Source organism: Hoplias malabaricus, chromosome 2, assembly GCF_029633855.1.
Source record: "Hoplias malabaricus isolate fHopMal1 chromosome 2, fHopMal1.hap1, whole genome shotgun sequence".
Taxonomy (NCBI): domain Eukaryota; kingdom Metazoa; phylum Chordata; class Actinopteri; order Characiformes; family Erythrinidae; genus Hoplias; species Hoplias malabaricus.
Genome location: NC_089801.1, coordinates 23,249,512 through 23,266,267, shown reverse-complemented (window position 1 = coordinate 23,266,267; position 16,756 = coordinate 23,249,512). Strand labels below are relative to the sequence as shown.

General features: G+C 46.5%; 1 protein-coding gene across 1 annotated transcript; it reads right to left on the bottom strand.

Annotated features, from left to right (window-relative positions):
• Window positions 1–8,219: 8,219 nt before the first annotated feature.
• hspb1 (heat shock protein, alpha-crystallin-related, 1) lies at window positions 8,220–16,583 on the bottom strand. Its single transcript, XM_066661564.1, has 3 exons — window positions 16,123–16,583; window positions 12,129–12,192; window positions 8,220–9,676 (listed from the first exon to the last, which is right to left on the bottom strand). The coding sequence occupies exons 1-3, from the start codon at window positions 16,538–16,540 to the stop codon at window positions 9,514–9,516; spliced, it is 645 nt and encodes a 214-aa protein (XP_066517661.1). The 5' UTR covers window positions 16,541–16,583; the 3' UTR covers window positions 8,220–9,513.
• Window positions 16,584–16,756: the final 173 nt, after the last annotated feature.

Here is a 16,756-nt window from a genome sequence, read left to right as displayed (position 1 = left end):
TCTGAAACTGTCCACAGGTGTGAGTGTGTGAGTGAGTGGCTGGGTGACTGCGTGAAACCGTCCACAAGTGTGAGTGTGTGAGTGAGTGGCTGGGTGAATGTGTGAATCTGTCCACAGGTGTGAGTGAGTTGCTGGGTGAATCTGTGAAATTGTCCACAGGTGTGAGTGAGTGGCTGGGTGAATGTGTGAAACTGTCCACAGGTGTGAGTGTGTGAGTGAGTGGCTGGGTGAATGTGTGAAACTGTCCACAGGTGTGAGTGAGTGGCTGGGTGAATGTGTGAAACTGTCCACAGGTGTGAGTGAGTGGCTGGGTGAATGTGTGAAACTGTCCACAGGTGTGAGTGAGTGGCTGGGTGAATGTGTGAAACTGTCCACAGGTGTGAGTGTGTGAGTGAGTGGCTGGGTGAATGTGTGAAACTGTCCACAGGTGTGAGTGTGTGAGTGAGTGGCTGGGTGAATGTGTGAAACTGTCCACAGGTGTGAGTGAGTGGCTGGGTGAATGTGTGAAATTGTCCACAGGTGTGAGTGTGTGAGTCAGTGGCTGGGTGAATGTGTGAAACTGTCCACAGGTGTGAGTGAGTGGCTGGGTGAATGTATGAAATTGTCCACAGGTGTGAGTGAATGGCTGTGTGAGCGTGTGAAACTGTCTACAGGTGTGAGTGAGTGGCTGGGTGAATGTGTGAAATTGTCCACAGGTATGAGTGTGTGAGTGAGTGGCTGGGTGAATGTGTGAAACTGTCCACAGGTGTGAGTGGGTGGCTGGGTGAATGTGTGAAATTGTCCACAGGTGTGAGTGAATGGCTGTGTGAGCATGTGAAACTGTCTTCAGGTGTGAGTGAGTGGCTGGGTGAATGTGTGAAATTGTCCACAGGTGTGAGTGTGTGAGTGGGTGGCTGGGTGAATGTGTGAAACTGTCCACAGGTGTGAGTGAGTGGCTGGGTGAATGTGTGAAATTGTCCACAGGTGTGAGTGTGTGAGTGAGTGGCTGGGTGAATGTGTGAAACTGTCCACAGGTGTGAGTGAGTGGCTGGGTGAATGTGTGAAACTGTCCACAGGTGTGAGTGTGTGAGTGAGTGGCTGGGTGAATGTGTGAAACTGTCCACAGGTGTGAGTGAGTGGCTGGGTGAATGTGTGAAACTGTCCACAGGTGTGAGTGTGTGAGTGAGTGGCTGGGTGAGTGTGTGAAACTGTCCACAGGTGTGAGTGAGTGGCTGGGTGAATGTGTGAAATTGTCCACAGGTGTGAGTGTGTGAGTGACCGGGTGAGTGTGTGAAACTGTCCACAGGTGTGAACGAGTGGCTGGGTGAATGTGTGAAACTGTCCACAGGTGTGAGTGTGTGAGTCAGTGGCTGGGTGAATGTGTGAAACTGTCCACAGGTGTGAGTGTGTGAGTGAGTGACTGGGTGAATGTGTGAAACTGTCCACAGGTGTGAGTGAGTGACTGGGTGAGTGTGTGAAACTGTTCACAGGTGTGAGTGTGTGAGTGAGTGACTGGGTGAATGTGTGAAACTGTCCACAGGTGTGAGTGAGTGACTGGGTGAGTGTGTGAAACTGTTCACAGGTGTGAGTGTGTGAGTGAGTGGCTGGGTGAATGTGTGAAACTGTCCACAGGTGTGAGTGAGTGAGTGACTGGGTGAGTGTGTGAAACTATACACAGGTGTGAGTGAGTGACTGGGTGAGTGTGTGAAACTGTCCACAGGTGTGAGTGAGTGACTGGGTGAGTGTGTGAAATTGTCCACAGGTGTGAGTGTGTGAGTGAGTGACTGGGTGAGTGTGTGAAACTGTCCACAGGTGTGAGTGTGTGAGTGAGTGACTGGGTGAGTGTGTGAAACTGTCCACAGGTGTGAATGAGTGGCTGTGTGAGTGTGTGAAACTGTCTACAGGTGTGAGTGAGTGGCTGGGTGAATGTGTGAAATTGTCCACAGGTGTGAGTGTGTGAGTCAGTGGCTGGGTGATTGTCTGAAACTGTCCACAGGTGTGAGTGTGTGAGTCAGTGGCTGGGTGAATGTGTGAAACTGTCCACAGGTGTGAGTGTGTGAGTGAGTGACTGGGTGAGTGTGTGAAACTGTCCACAGGTGTGAATGAGTGGCTGTGTGAGTGTGTGAAACTGTCTACAGGTGTGAGTGAGTGGCTGGGTGAGTGTGTGAAATTGTCCACAGGTGTGAATGAGTGGCTGTGTGTGTGTGTGAAACTGTCTACAGGTGTGAGTGAGTGGCTGGGTGAATGTGTGAAATTGTCCACAGGTGTGAGTGTGTGAGTCAGTGGCTGGGTGATTGTCTGAAACTGTCCACAGGTGTGAGTGTGTGAGTGAGTGGCTGGGTGAATGTGTGAAACTGTCCACAGGTGTGAGTGAGTGGCTGGGTGAATGTGTGAAACTGTCCACAGGTGTGAGTGTGTGAGTCAGTGGCTGGGTGATTGTCTGAAACTGTCCACAGGTGTGAGTGTGTGAGTGAGTGGCTGGGTGACTGCGTGAAACCGTCCACAAGTGTGAGTGTGTGAGTGAGTGGCTGGGTGAATGTGTGAATCTGTCCACAGGTGTGAGTGAGTTGCTGGGTGAATCTGTGAAATTGTCCACAGGTGTGAGTGAGTGGCTGGGTGAATGCGTGAAACTGTCCACAGGTGTGAGTGTGTGAGTGAGTGGCTGGGTGAATGTGTGAAACTGTCCACAGGTGTGAGTGAGTGGCTGGGTGAATGTGTGAAACTGTCCACAGGTGTGAGTGAGTGGCTGGGTGAATGTGTGAAACTGTCCACAGGTGTGAGTGAGTGGCTGGGTGAATGTGTGAAACTGTCCACAGGTGTGAGTGTGTGAGTGAGTGGCTGGGTGAATGTGTGAAACTGTCCACAGGTGTGAGTGTGTGAGTGAGTGGCTGGGTGAATGTGTGAAACTGTCCACAGGTGTGAGTGAGTGGCTGGGTGAATGTGTGAAATTGTCCACAGGTGTGAGTGTGTGAGTCAGTGGCTGGGTGAATGTGTGAAACTGTCCACAGGTGTGAGTGAGTGGCTGGGTGAATGTATGAAATTGTCCACAGGTGTGAGTGAATGGCTGTGTGAGCGTGTGAAACTGTCTACAGGTGTGAGTGAGTGGCTGGGTGAATGTTTGAAATTGTCCACAGGTATGAGTGTGTGAGTGAGTGGCTGGGTGAATGTGTGAAACTGTCCACAGGTGTGAGTGGGTGGCTGGGTGAATGTGTGAAATTGTCCACAGGTGTGAGTGAATGGCTGTGTGAGCATGTGAAACTGTCTTCAGGTGTGAGTGAGTGGCTGGGTGAATGTGTGAAATTGTCCACAGGTGTGAGTGTGTGAGTGGGTGGCTGGGTGAATGTGTGAAACTGTCCACAGGTGTGAGTGAGTGGCTGGGTGAATGTGTGAAATTGTCCACAGGTGTGAGTGTGTGAGTGGGTGGCTGGGTGAATGTGTGAAACTGTCCACAGGTGTGAGTGAGTGGCTGTGTGAGTGTGTGAAACTGTCCACAGGTGTGAGTGAGTGGCTGGGTGAATGTGTGAAATTGTCCACAGGTGTGAGTGTGTGAGTGAGTGGCTGGGTGAATGTGTGAAACTGTCCACAGGTGTGAGTGAGTGGCTGGGTGAATGTGTGAAACTGTCCACAGGTGTGAGTGTGTGAGTGAGTGGCTGGGTGAATGTGTGAAACTGTCCACAGGTGTGAGTGAGTGGCTGGGTGAATGTGTGAAACTGTCCACAGGTGTGAGTGTGTGAGTGAGTGGCTGGGTGAGTGTGTGAAACTGTCCACAGGTGTGAGTGAGTGGCTGGGTGAATGTGTGAAATTGTCCACAGGTGTGAGTGTGTGAGTGACCGGGTGAGTGTGTGAAACTGTCCACAGGTGTGAACGAGTGGCTGTTTGAATGTGTGAAACTGTCCACAGGTGTGAGTGTGTGAGTCAGTGGCTGGGTGAATGTGTGAAACTGTCCACAGGTGTGAGTGTGTGAGTGAGTGACTGGGTGAATGTGTGAAACTGTCCACAGGTGTGAGTGAGTGACTGGGTGAGTGTGTGAAACTGTTCACAGGTGTGAGTGTGTGAGTGAGTGACTGGGTGAGTGTGTGAAACTGTTCACAGGTGTGAGTGTGTGAGTGAGTGACTGGGTGAATGTGTGAAACTGTCCACAGGTGTGAGTGAGTGACTGGGTGAGTGTGTGAAACTGTTCACAGGTGTGAGTGTGTGAGTGAGTGGCTGGGTGAATGTGTGAAACTGTCCACAGGTGTGAGTGAGTGAGTGACTGGGTGAGTGTGTGAAACTATCCACAGGTGTGAGTGAGTGACTGGGTGAGTGTGTGAAACTGTCCACAGGTGTGAGTGAGTGACTGGGTGAGTGTGTGAAATTGTCCACAGGTGTGAGTGTGTGAGTGAGTGACTGGGTGAGTGTGTGAAACTGTCCACAGGTGTGAGTGTGTGAGTGAGTGACTGGGTGAGTGTGTGAAACTGTCCACAGGTGTGAATGAGTGGCTGTGTGAGTGTGTGAAACTGTCTACAGGTGTGAGTGAGTGGCTGGGTGAATGTGTGAAATTGTCCACAGGTGTGAGTGTGTGAGTCAGTGGCTGGGTGATTGTCTGAAACTGTCCACAGGTGTGAGTGTGTGAGTCAGTGGCTGGGTGAATGTGTGAAACTGTCCACAGGTGTGAGTGTGTGAGTGAGTGACTGGGTGAGTGTGTGAAACTGTCCACAGGTGTGAATGAGTGGCTGTGTGAGTGTGTGAAACTGTCTACAGGTGTGAGTGAGTGGCTGGGTGAGTGTGTGAAATTGTCCACAGGTGTGAATGAGTGGCTGTGTGTGTGTGTGAAACTGTCTACAGGTGTGAGTGAGTGGCTGGGTGAATGTGTGAAATTGTCCACAGGTGTGAGTGTGTGAGTCAGTGGCTGGGTGATTGTCTGAAACTGTCCACAGGTGTGAGTGTGTGAGTGAGTGGCTGGGTGACTGCGTGAAACCGTCCACAAGTGTGAGTGTGTGAGTGAGTGGCTGGGTGAATGTGTGAATCTGTCCACAGGTGTGAGTGAGTGGCTGGGTGAATCTGTGAAATTGTCCACAGGTGTGAGTGAGTGGCTGGGTGAATGTGTGAAACTGTCCACAGGTGTGAGTGTGTGAGTGAGTGGCTGGGTGAATGTGTGAAAATGTCCACAGGTGTGAGTGAGTGGCTTGGTGAATGTGTGAAACTGTCCACAGGTGTGAGTGAGTGGCTGGGTGAATGTGTGAAACTGTCCACAGGTGTGAGTGAGTGGCTGGGTGAATGTGTGAAACTGTCCACAGGTGTGAGTGTGTGAGTGAGTGGCTGGGTGAATGTGTGAAACTGTCCACAGGTGTGAGTGAGTGGCTGGGTGAATGTGTGAAATTGTCCACAGGTGTGAGTGTGTGAGTCAGTGGCTGGGTGAATGTGTGAAACTGTCCACAGGTGTGAGTGAGTGGCTGGGTGAATGTATGAAATTGTCCACAGGTGTGAGTGAATGGCTGTGTGAGCGTGTGAAACTGTCTACAGGTGTGAGTGAGTGGCTGGGTGAATGTGTGAAATTGTCCACAGGTATGAGTGTGTGAGTGAGTGGCTGGGTGAATGTGTGAAACTGTCCACAGGTGTGAGTGGGTGGCTGGGTGAATGTGTGAAATTGTCCACAGGTGTGAGTGAGTGGCTGGGTGAATGTATGAAATTGTCCACAGGTGTGAGTGAATGGCTGTGTGAGCGTGTGAAACTGTCTACAGGTGTGAGTGAGTGGCTGGGTGAATGTGTGAAATTGTCCACAGGTATGAGTGTGTGAGTGAGTGGCTGGGTGAATGTGTGAAACTGTCCACAGGTGTGAGTGGGTGGCTGGGTGAATGTGTGAAATTGTCCACAGGTGTGAGTGAATGGCTGTGTGAGCATGTGAAACTGTCTTCAGGTGTGAGTGAGTGGCTGGGTGAATGAGTGAAATTTTCCACAGGTGTGAGTGTGTGAGTGGGTGGCTGGGTGAATGTGTGAAACTGTCCACAGGTGTGAGTGAGTGGCTGGGTGAATGTGTGAAATTGTCCACAGGTGTGAGTGTGTGAGTGGGTGGCTGGGTGAATGTGTGAAACTGTCCACAGGTGTGAGTGAGTGGCTGTGTGAGTGTGTGAAACTGTCCACAGGTGTGAGTGAGTGGCTGGGTGAATGTGTGAAATTGTCCACAGGTGTGAGTGTGTGAGTGAGTGGCTGGGTGAATGTGTGAAACTGTCCACAGGTGTGAGTGAGTGGCTGGGTGAATGTGTGAAACTGTCCACAGGTGTGAGTGTGTGAGTGAGTGGCTGGGTGAATGTGTGAAACTGTCCACAGGTGTGAGTGAGTGGCTGGGTGAATGTGTGAAACTGTCCACAGGTGTGAGTGTGTGAGTGAGTGGCTGGGTGAGTGTGTGAAACTGTCCACAGGTGTGAGTGAGTGGCTGGGTGAATGTTTGAAATTGTCCACAGGTGTGAGTGTGTGAGTGACCGGGTGAGTGTGTGAAACTGTCCACAGGTGTGAACGAGTGGCTGGGTGAATGTGTGAAACTGTCCACAGGTGTGAGTGCGTGAGTCAGTGGCTGGGTGAATGTGTGAAACTGTCCACAGGTGTGAGTGTGTGAGTGAGTGACTGGGTGAATGTGTGAAACTGTCCACAGGTGTGAGTGAGTGACTGGGTGAGTGTGTGAAACTGTTCACAGGTGTGAGTGTGTGAGTGAGTGACTGGGTGAATGTGTGAAACTGTCCACAGGTGTGAGTGAGTGACTGGGTGAGTGTGTGAAACTGTTCACAGGTGTGAGTGTGTGAGTGAGTGACTGGGTGAGTGTGTGAAACTGTTCACAGGTGTGAGTGTGTGAGTGAGTGACTGGGTGAGTGTGTGAAACTGTTCACAGGTGTGAGTGAGTGTGTGATGCCTTATGAACACTCTCCAAGGTGTGTTCCATCTGAGAAAGCTCTGTATCCATTGCATCCCTGATCCTGATAAATCAGTTACAGAAAATGAATGAACTCACCTGCCAACATGTGTTTTTGTTTTGTGGGAGGAAACCAGAGCACCCAGAGGAAGCCCACGCTGTATGTAAGGCTCTTCATGCTTTACCTAAAGCCACACTAATCGGGAATAATCAAAGAGGTGATGGACACAATGCTTGAGCACAATGCTTACATTCTGACAGTGGCATAAAACTGACAAGGGAGCACATAAGAAGGGCCTTTTTTTCACTCAGGAATGAAATGGCAAACTGAAAGCCTCTCAGACGTTGTGTTCGTACTCCTTTCCCCAGACAATTCACTACTGAAAATGTCCAGCTCCTGCAGAAATCTATTACACTGCCATTCGTCTTGGTAAAACGCCCAGAAAGGAGGCCGTACCACCTTCCATTCACAGAGCACATTGCTTTTAGAGTGTCAGCTCACCCGTGTTTGGTCTACAGTCCCTCAAGCACTCTCTCTCTCTCTCTCTCTGAAAAGACAGCTGTCTCGTTGAGACTGTACCCTTAGCAGTGCATCACTGCCAGGGGACCAGTAAACTAAGTCTTCAAAGCTGTATAAGGATTATAACACAATACTTTTAAGGCCACATAAGAATGATATAAGTTCCACCTTTACAGGAACACCAGTAATAATGTGTCAGAGAATTGATTGCAGGATTCTACACACATCCTGAAGACGATACAGGAAGTGATCACGCGTGACCTCCTATGAATAATTGATTGAAAATCATTTGTCCATTACTTATTAAAGGAACAGCCTCTGGGTTATCGTCTCTGCAGCTAACTTCCATGTAAACAGGTTTAAAATGTATTAAATAAGGATGTATAAATCCTGCATAGTTCTATATAATGTGTGGTGTGAATTCACACTTGTATAACATTGGAAACTGTTGAAAGCCTTTTATTATTTTATGCTGTGAACTACTGACATTGAGTGGCCACTTTATTGGAAACACTTTAGCTCCGTTAGTGCTGGTGTCCAGTGAAACAATGTGTCAAGACCTTCATCAGCAGTCTTCATCCCCCCACAGCATCACTCTCGGCTGGACATTTTCAAAAGGTGAACCTCATTTAACGGGAAGGATAAGTTAAATCCCATGATTCCAAGAGATCACCTCTGGCCTGGCCTCGTGGGAATTTGTGAGCTAGTATAACAGAACTGAACAGCAAATGTTCTCCTTCAAGTGTGTTTAACAGTCTAATGGCTTTGTGTGAGCGAGGTTTCAATATGAAGTAGGGTCTGGCTTCACATGTCGTGTGTGACAGACACAAAGGCAAAAATATGAAGTTAAAACATTTATTGAACAGTTCACAGAGCTCTTGCATAAAGCTAGCTTTAAGGAAGTTGCTGTCCTTAAAACAACTGAAAGTACAGCATATTACAAACTTTATAAAACCAACATGCTTTAAGATCAACTTCTCAAAGTAATGTTAGATTTGATTGATCCAAAACGAAATGAGAAGCCAATTTGGACTGTCTTCTGTGGGGACTAAAGCCCTTTGTGTGTCGAGTGTCTTGGAAGCGCCAGAGAGAGAGAGGTGGAGAGAGAGAAAGAGAGAGAGAGAGAGAGCGAGAGAGAGAGAGGGAGAGAGAGAGAGAGAGAGAGAGAGAGAGAGAGAGAGAGAGAGGGAGGGGGAGAAAGAGAGAGAGGGAGGGGGAGAGGGGAGAGAGAGAGAGAGAGAGAGTAAAGTCTAAAAAAAGTAATAATAAAAAATAAAACAGTGGGAGTGTCTGTATGTGTGTGTGTGTGTGTGTACGTGTGTGTGTTTGCTCCATTATTCAAATGAAGTATGTAATTACCACCCAACCAACATATGGCACTGATGCAGATGCTGAGATAAAGATCACACACACACACACACACACACACACAGGGGCTGAACAACTACAGCTGTGAGCAGAGCACTGTGTAAACCTGATTTTTTTTTTTTATTTTTTTGTCAAACCTCTTCTTTAAAGAAATCTACCTCCATGTAGAGTGTGGTAATGTGCTCTAGTGCATGCACTGGAACAGAAGAGAGCATGCAATGCCTATGCAATTTGCTCCTATCTTAGAATTAAACAAATACTCCAGGGTTGTTCAGTCTAATCTCTGTCTGCTGCTTTTGTGGGGTACAGCTGGTTATTTTGGTCAAAGTACTAGAAAAAAGACCAGAAAACATCTCTCCAAACGTATTTGCAATACAAATTTGATAGCAGTGGACACGTATCCAGACAGACTTACAAAATGACTATAGACGAGCCAGGACATTGCAATGTTAGGAGGCTTACCCATGGATTGTCATTGGTGCAGTGTGATGCTGCTGCCCAAGCAGGGAGCTGAACCCTAGTCTGCTGTGTGGAGGTCAAAAGTGCATACAACACTACAAAACCACTCCAATGTCTTTTATTATGTACCAATAATCCTTGGTGGGGTGCAAATGCAGCAAGTAGAAATTAGGTTGAATAACATCTGTGTTTTCCTTGAAGTCCAAGCGTGTGTGTGTGTGCACATACTGAACACTGTTTAAAAACTACTTGTGTGAGAGTGTGTGGTTTATCCCAAAGTGCTGCTCAGGATAGTTCATCTACATCACTTGGTTTCACTTGGTTTCTTGGTAATGGAGCCTGTGTTCACAGGGATGGTGATCTCAGATGACTGGATGGCTGGTTTGGGCAGTGGCGCCTCCACTGTCAGGACGCCCTCAGGGGACAGTGAAGAGGTGATCGTCTCCATATCAGCACCAGGGGGCAGCCTGGAGAAAACAAGAAGGGAATGAGAAGATCAGTGATTTTTTTTCACAGCTATTATACTGACACCTAGTGGCATGTGTTCTATCAGAGATTCTGTACTAAACCAATTTAAATATAGCCACACCCATATGGGGGACCCACTCTATGGAATATAAATGAATACTACTGCTACTTTTTATTTTCCTGCTTACATTAGTAAATACAACTATTTTAAAGTACACCACAGATATACACTTGCACGCTTGTACAATTATATTAGAAACATCTGACATTAAATAGGATGATTTGGAGGAGCCACACATTAGCCTAAGGTCATTGTACCCCATGCCAAGCATTGGTTAGAGTGCTTTAAAGCCCTCAGCTGCATTCTCAGGAGCAACAGGGTCTATCCAATACCTTCGGAACAGGTTGGAGTGGTGTTTCTTATCCAGAACAATCCTTCCAACATGAACACCTGACGTCACTAGTGCTAACGGACATGTTCTACTACCGCTAGTAAAAAGCCTAGTAGAATTGAAGCTATTGTTGTAGCTAAAAAGGCCAAACTCACTACTGATAGCATTAATTTCAGAAGAAACACTGTATGAGCAGATGTCTAGACCCTTTCTGCCATGCAGTGTACACTAATCATCCTTGGTAAGCTGAATCAGGAAGGCTGGAGCTGGAGAAACACAAAGAGGCAGGACTATAGGCCTCCAGGGCTGGGTCTGAGGAGATGGTATTGATTTGGTCTGTCTAATAGGACACAGTGCTGATCTCTAATGGGACTGCAGTAATGCCATTTACCGGACGTATTGCTGAAGCACCTTCAGGCAGGGGTCAGCCTTAGATTTGGTTAGAAAATACTAATGCTAACCATGGCCTTATCTAATGACACTGTAACTATTTATGAGCCACTGGAATTAAGGGAACATTCGACCCACAATGACAAACAAAAAAATTATGTTCTACAATGAAATGTCAAAGTGTTAAAAGAACTGGAGTAGCAGCAGCGGATCATCTCATCCCACTCGTCACATAAAGCACACTTCACAAGCAGAGGAAGCCCCTGCTAGGACGCCAACAGCAGATTTTACAGAAAAAAACAACAGAGCCCGCGTGCAAACTAAAAATAACGATGCTGAAGTAAGATTTCTGTTCGAATCTGCTACGCCATTTAAGGTGGAATGGATAAAAGTTTAAGGATTATATAAGGACACATCCTCTAGGTGGCGACAAAACTGCAGGGAAGCACAGAGCTTGTGCGTCAAAGAGGGAGGGTGAAGAAGTAGATAGAGGGAGGGGAGAGAGAGAGAGAGAGAGAGAGCTGCAGTTTCTCTGTGAAAAATGTCCATTCGTCATGATTTTACCATACAATAAAAACATCGTTCCAAAGTTGGATACTATAAGAAAAAATAAACCATCACCAACTGAAGGACAGTACTATTTTTTCTCACGTAAAAAACGGATGCGATTTTTAACGCAGTTAAAATGATAATATTTTCTTTAACTTCCGCATTTTAATTATCAGCGCGATGGTTATGTTTTAAGCTTTTGTTTCAGACGAGCTGTTCAACCTGTCGTCTTCCTGCTCATGAGATTGGTCTGTAACCATGACAACGGCGCTCTGATTGGTCGGCCTGATTTTTAACAAAAAGCGTTGCAATCCGACGGTTTTAATATACGTGCGTTTATTTTCAAATTTACGTACGTAAATTTTATGTACGTAAAAATCGGACTCGGTGTGAAAAGGCCTTAACTCTCTACCTCTTGACCCACGTTAGACCTGTACAATATAAATATATAATCACACGCTGTTAAATTACTAGAACTGTTACTTCTATTTATATACGCAAATACGTTCTCATTTTCTTTTCACATTTTTTGTACTGTATATTTATAGCTTTGCCTTATTTTTTCCCCAGTAACACTAATTAATTAAATCTGATTATGTAATTCTATTTGTTTTTCACAGTTCATCAAGCCACTGTGTTCTGAAATGTTTATTTGCTTTGGCAACATGGTACTCCAGCAGTCCTGCCAGTAAAGCTTCTCTGAATTCTCTGAGAGTAATGTTCTGCTGGAGTGAACAGAGTCTAAGTGCTGCCAGTCTGTGTGGTTCAGCCTCAGAATCAAAACACAAAATATCTTAAATATTCAACAAGAATGAATATCACACAAAAAGCAGATTAATTTAAGTCAGAATGGCATTTAAAATGATGTTTCCTGCTCCTTAAAGCCTTCACAATGTTGTGATCCACTGATCTTATAGTACATTTTATAATACTACATATTGTGTTCATAATTGTTTGTTTTCAAATCATGAGACATATTTTGAATTGCAAAAAATAACTTGACACTCTTTCAGGACAGTGATTTTCATTAGTATAATGTGATTCTTGTGGGATTGTTTATATGAATATAATTACTTAGTTATAGTTATAATGACTGTGGCACTCTGAATACTGTACTTACGTGTACTTTCTGGTGAAGGACCTGGAAATGAAGCCGTGTTCATCCTTCCTCTCCTCGTGTTTCCCTGCAGGGAGATATCATATTTAGATTTTATTCATTCATTCATTGTCTGTAATCGCTTCTCCAGCTCAGGGTCATGGTGGGTCTGGAGCCTACCCAGAATAACTGAGCGCAAGGCGGGAACACACCCTGGAGGAGGCGCCAGTCCTCCACAGGGCAACACACACTCAGACATTCACTCACACACTCACACCTATGGACACTTTTGAGTCACCTACCAACGTATGTTTTTGGATTGTGGGAGGAAACCGGGGCACCCGGAGGAAACCCACACGAACACAGGGAGAACACATCAAACTCCTCACAGACAGTCACCCGGAGCAGGACTAGAACCCACAACCTCCAGGTCCCTAGCGCTGTATGACTGTGACACTACCTGCTGCACCGCCATGCCTACCTTGCATTTAGGTTTGTTTTGGTGAAATGGAGTGTGTTTTTTCATCACCCAACTGTCTCCACATATATGTGATCACTGCAGTCATTAGCAAGAAATCCCTCACTTACATTCTGAGAGGGTGAAGACTAGGACATGTCACCTGCTGTGACACAATGCCACTTTAAAGCTCAGCATGCTTGAAGGAGAACACTAACTGATCAGTTCTGATTCTATTTATGAAGAAAGTATTTTCCTTTTTTTCTCGTGTCTATTTCAAATATCAGAAGACATGTTAAGTGTCTTATTTCTTCTGCAGTTCTGCCTGAATCTGTGAAGACTGGCACCTCCATCTCTTCAAGACAGTTGCTCTTTAGTGTCAGACAAGGGATATATGTGTTTGGAAATGTCCTCGTCCTTTCATCTCAGACAGCCCAGTGTTATCACAACTCTTCTGTTTTGACGACGACTCTGATAACCTCAGGAAACTGAGCCCAGCTATTCTCCCAAAAGGCTTAAAGAGACCCCAGATTGTCCTCTACCCTTCACTCTGAGGGTCGTCACAGGGACAATATGTGCATGGTGACTCATGATTATGGCTATATTTAATGTTTAATACCATCATTACTAGAGGCTGTAATGATCCAGTCAGACAAGGCAACTATAATGTTTAGTAATATCTGTCTTAACTGTTCCCATATTTGATTTTTTTCCAACCCCTTTGGGTCATTTTCAAGGTGCTGAGTTTAAATGAAAGTGGACTAATTGACCATTTGGCAAGGTTAATGTAAGGCTAAACTGTTTGTTATAGTTTAGTGGGTAGAACAACTGCTCTCCACACAACAGGGTTTGAATCCCAGTTAGGGCAGGAACACCACTCTGTGTGAGTCCATGGGCAAGGCTCTTAAGTGGCTGTGGTTGTGAGTGCCTGCCAAATGCCATAAAAGTAAGTATTAATTTTCTTGAACATTTCTCCACTTTTCCCAGCAAAATCAGTTATTGATCAAATGATTATTTTACACCGTGTGTTTGTACTCATCCCCAGAATGTGCCTGGACAGAGTTAACTCTCAGCTGTGTTGTGAAAGTGTGGTTGAGATAACGGAGTTATGTAAGTCGAGACCTTCGAGGGAGGGGAGTGTGGGCCTACTCCCCCAACAATTTCCTCCCTCCTTCCTATCTTTGTCCTGGAATGAAAGGCTTTTATATCAAAATCAGATGGAGTTCTGTGTTTACGATGCTGTGTAGCAAAACTGAGCATGGAGATAAGGAATAATATATATATATATATTCATTCATTATCTGTAACCCGGGTCCAGAGCCTACCTGGAATCATTGGGCGCAAGGCGGGAATACACCAGGGTGCCAGTCCTTCACAGGGCATCACACACTCACACCTACGGACACTTTTGAGTCACCAATCCACCTACCAGCGTGTGTTTTTGGACTGTGGGAGGAAACCGGAGCACCTGGAGGAAACCCACGCAGACACAGGGAGAACACACCACACTCCTCACAGACAGTCACCCGGAGGAAACCCACGCAGACACAGAGAGAACACACCACACTCCTCACAGACAGTCACCCGGAGCGGGAATCGAACCCACAACCCCCAGGTCCCTGGAGCTGTGTGACTGCGACACTGTGACTGTGTGTGTGTGTGTGTGTGTGTGTGTGTGTGTATATATACACACACACAGTTCTATGTCATATACTTCTGTCTCATAAAATATTTCACTCCAAATACCACATTTCCAAGGTTCACTACAGGCTTATTATACATCTATTCTTCTTATCATTATTACTATTATGAAGTCAATATACACTCTAAGATATAGAATTATGAGAGCTTTAATGTGGAGTGGAACTGAAATAAGGACAGATTTTAAGAGATTAGCATCAGGTTCTGTCCTCTACAGCCAAGTATATACAATTACCGCATGAGTGGAATAGATCCAGAAGGTTCTCATCACACATCCCTCCTCACAGTCTGTTTACACTGTACTGTATCTGCTTTCCTTCATCAGCAGTGTGCTGTTTGATTTGTGTTTTGTTAAAACACTTCACAGTGCCACTAACCGTTCTACGTGCCAAGAGGAGAACACTAAGCACTCAAAAATTCAAAATCTGAAAAGAAGAAGCCTTACTAGATACCTGTCTGTACTGTAATGCAGATTCAGACAATAATTATGTGTTTACACACGTATGATGTGTGCCAGGAGCTGCTGAAAAATGATTCACTGAATTTACTTGCTTTAACATATACATTGTGTACAGATTAGACATATTAGACTTACCACAACCATCAGCTTGTAGCTGAAATTTAATTCATTCATTCGTTATCTGTAACCCTTATCCAGTTCAGGGGCGCGGTGGGTCCAGAGCCTACCTGGAATCACTGGGCACAGGTGGGAATACACCCTGCAGAGGACGCCAGTCCTTCACAGGGCGACACACACACACTCACACATTCATTCACACACACACCTACGGTCGCTTTTTTTGAGTCGCCAATCCACCTATCAACTTGTGTTTTTGGACACCGGAACACCCGGAGGAAACCCACGCAGACACAGAGAGAACACACCACACTCCTCACAGACAGTCACCTGGAGGAAACCCACGCAGACACAGAGAGAACACACCACACTCCTCACAGACAGTCACCTGTAGGAAACCCACGCAGACACAGGGAGAACACACCAAACTCCTCACAGACAGTCACCCGGAGCGGGACTTGAACCCACAACCTCCAGGTCCCTGGAGATGTGTGACTGCGACACTAGCTGCTGCTCCACAGTGCCGCCTTGAAAATTAATTGCTAAATAAATATTAATGACTGAGGTAAGAACAAGTGTCTAAATTGATCAAATCTTCCAAATTGTCACAAGAAACAAGAAGACACAGCTCGAGCTCAAATAAACAAACTCTGTGCAGTTTTAGATTAATAATACTTAATAAGTGACAACATCTCTGTTCCCTGTGAGGGACTGGTGCACAGCCCAGGGTCCGACTGTGGACCCACTGTGACCGTGATCAGGATGAAGCAGTTACAAATGATGCATGAATGAATTAATACAAGTCTAGCTCAGAGAGACTTAAAGGACGTCAGTCACATTGATGTATTAACGGGCAGCTGTCACATTTTGTCTCATTTTGTGGGCAAACTTCCCTCAAAGGCATGCGAGAGAAGATGCCTCCAGCAGCCAAAAGCAAGCTGTCATGATGTTTGGGTGACAGCTCGATGAAGTGTTGTGTGATAGAAGGCAGCAACACAAAACAGAACTGAGAAGCAGTGGTGCCCTGGAGTTCCTTGCTCTAAATAAATACATTGCTTTTATAAAAATTGAATTTATTCAACTGATGCAGTTGTATCTTTCAAGTTTCTTCCATTTGTTTGACCACCCTGGTCCAAGGACATTCTAGTCTATTGTCTACAGGGAATACACTTAAACATGGCATTGGTTTGCAATAGTTTAACCTGCTTGGGAACAATGACAATTCCCAAGACATGTCACTTGACCTCAGGTGATCATTCAGTGTCACAGTTTAAAGTATTTACCTGTGATCTCCACGACTCCATCCTTGGTTTTGACGGTCAGCTCCTCTGGGGCGAAGTGGTTGACATCCAGACTGACCTTCCAGCCGTCGGCTGTGTGTTTGATCTCAGACATGCCGGTGCTGAGCTGGCGAGACAGGGCGCGGGCGTACACCGGGTTGGACATCACTGGCGCTGTGACCATAGGAGGACTGGCCACCTGACCGACTGCCCCAGGGCCCTGCATCAAAGAAGCCATCTCAGCCATCATAGACGGACGCGCATAGCCAGGCCAGTGGCTGCCGGGGAAGATGGGCAGCTCCTCTTGGAGGGCGGGCATCCCAAAGGCCTGGTCAAACAGCCGGCTGCTGGGGCACCAGTCTCGGAAAGGGTCCCAGGATGGTCCTCGCAGGAAGGTGAAGGGGATTCGTCTCTCGGCCATTGCTGGACAAGTCTGTCTGTTGCTGGAAGCCCTCAGGAGCTTGTTCTGGAAAGTACCACCCGTTTCAAAGTGGTGGACATTTATAAGCTTGTAACTGACCACCCCTCCCTTTAAGGACACACCTCTCTAACTCTCTCTCTCTCTCTCTCTCTCTCTCTCTCTCTCTCTCGCACTCTCCCAAACTTTCTGTTGAGAGTCATCGCCCTCCCCTAAACC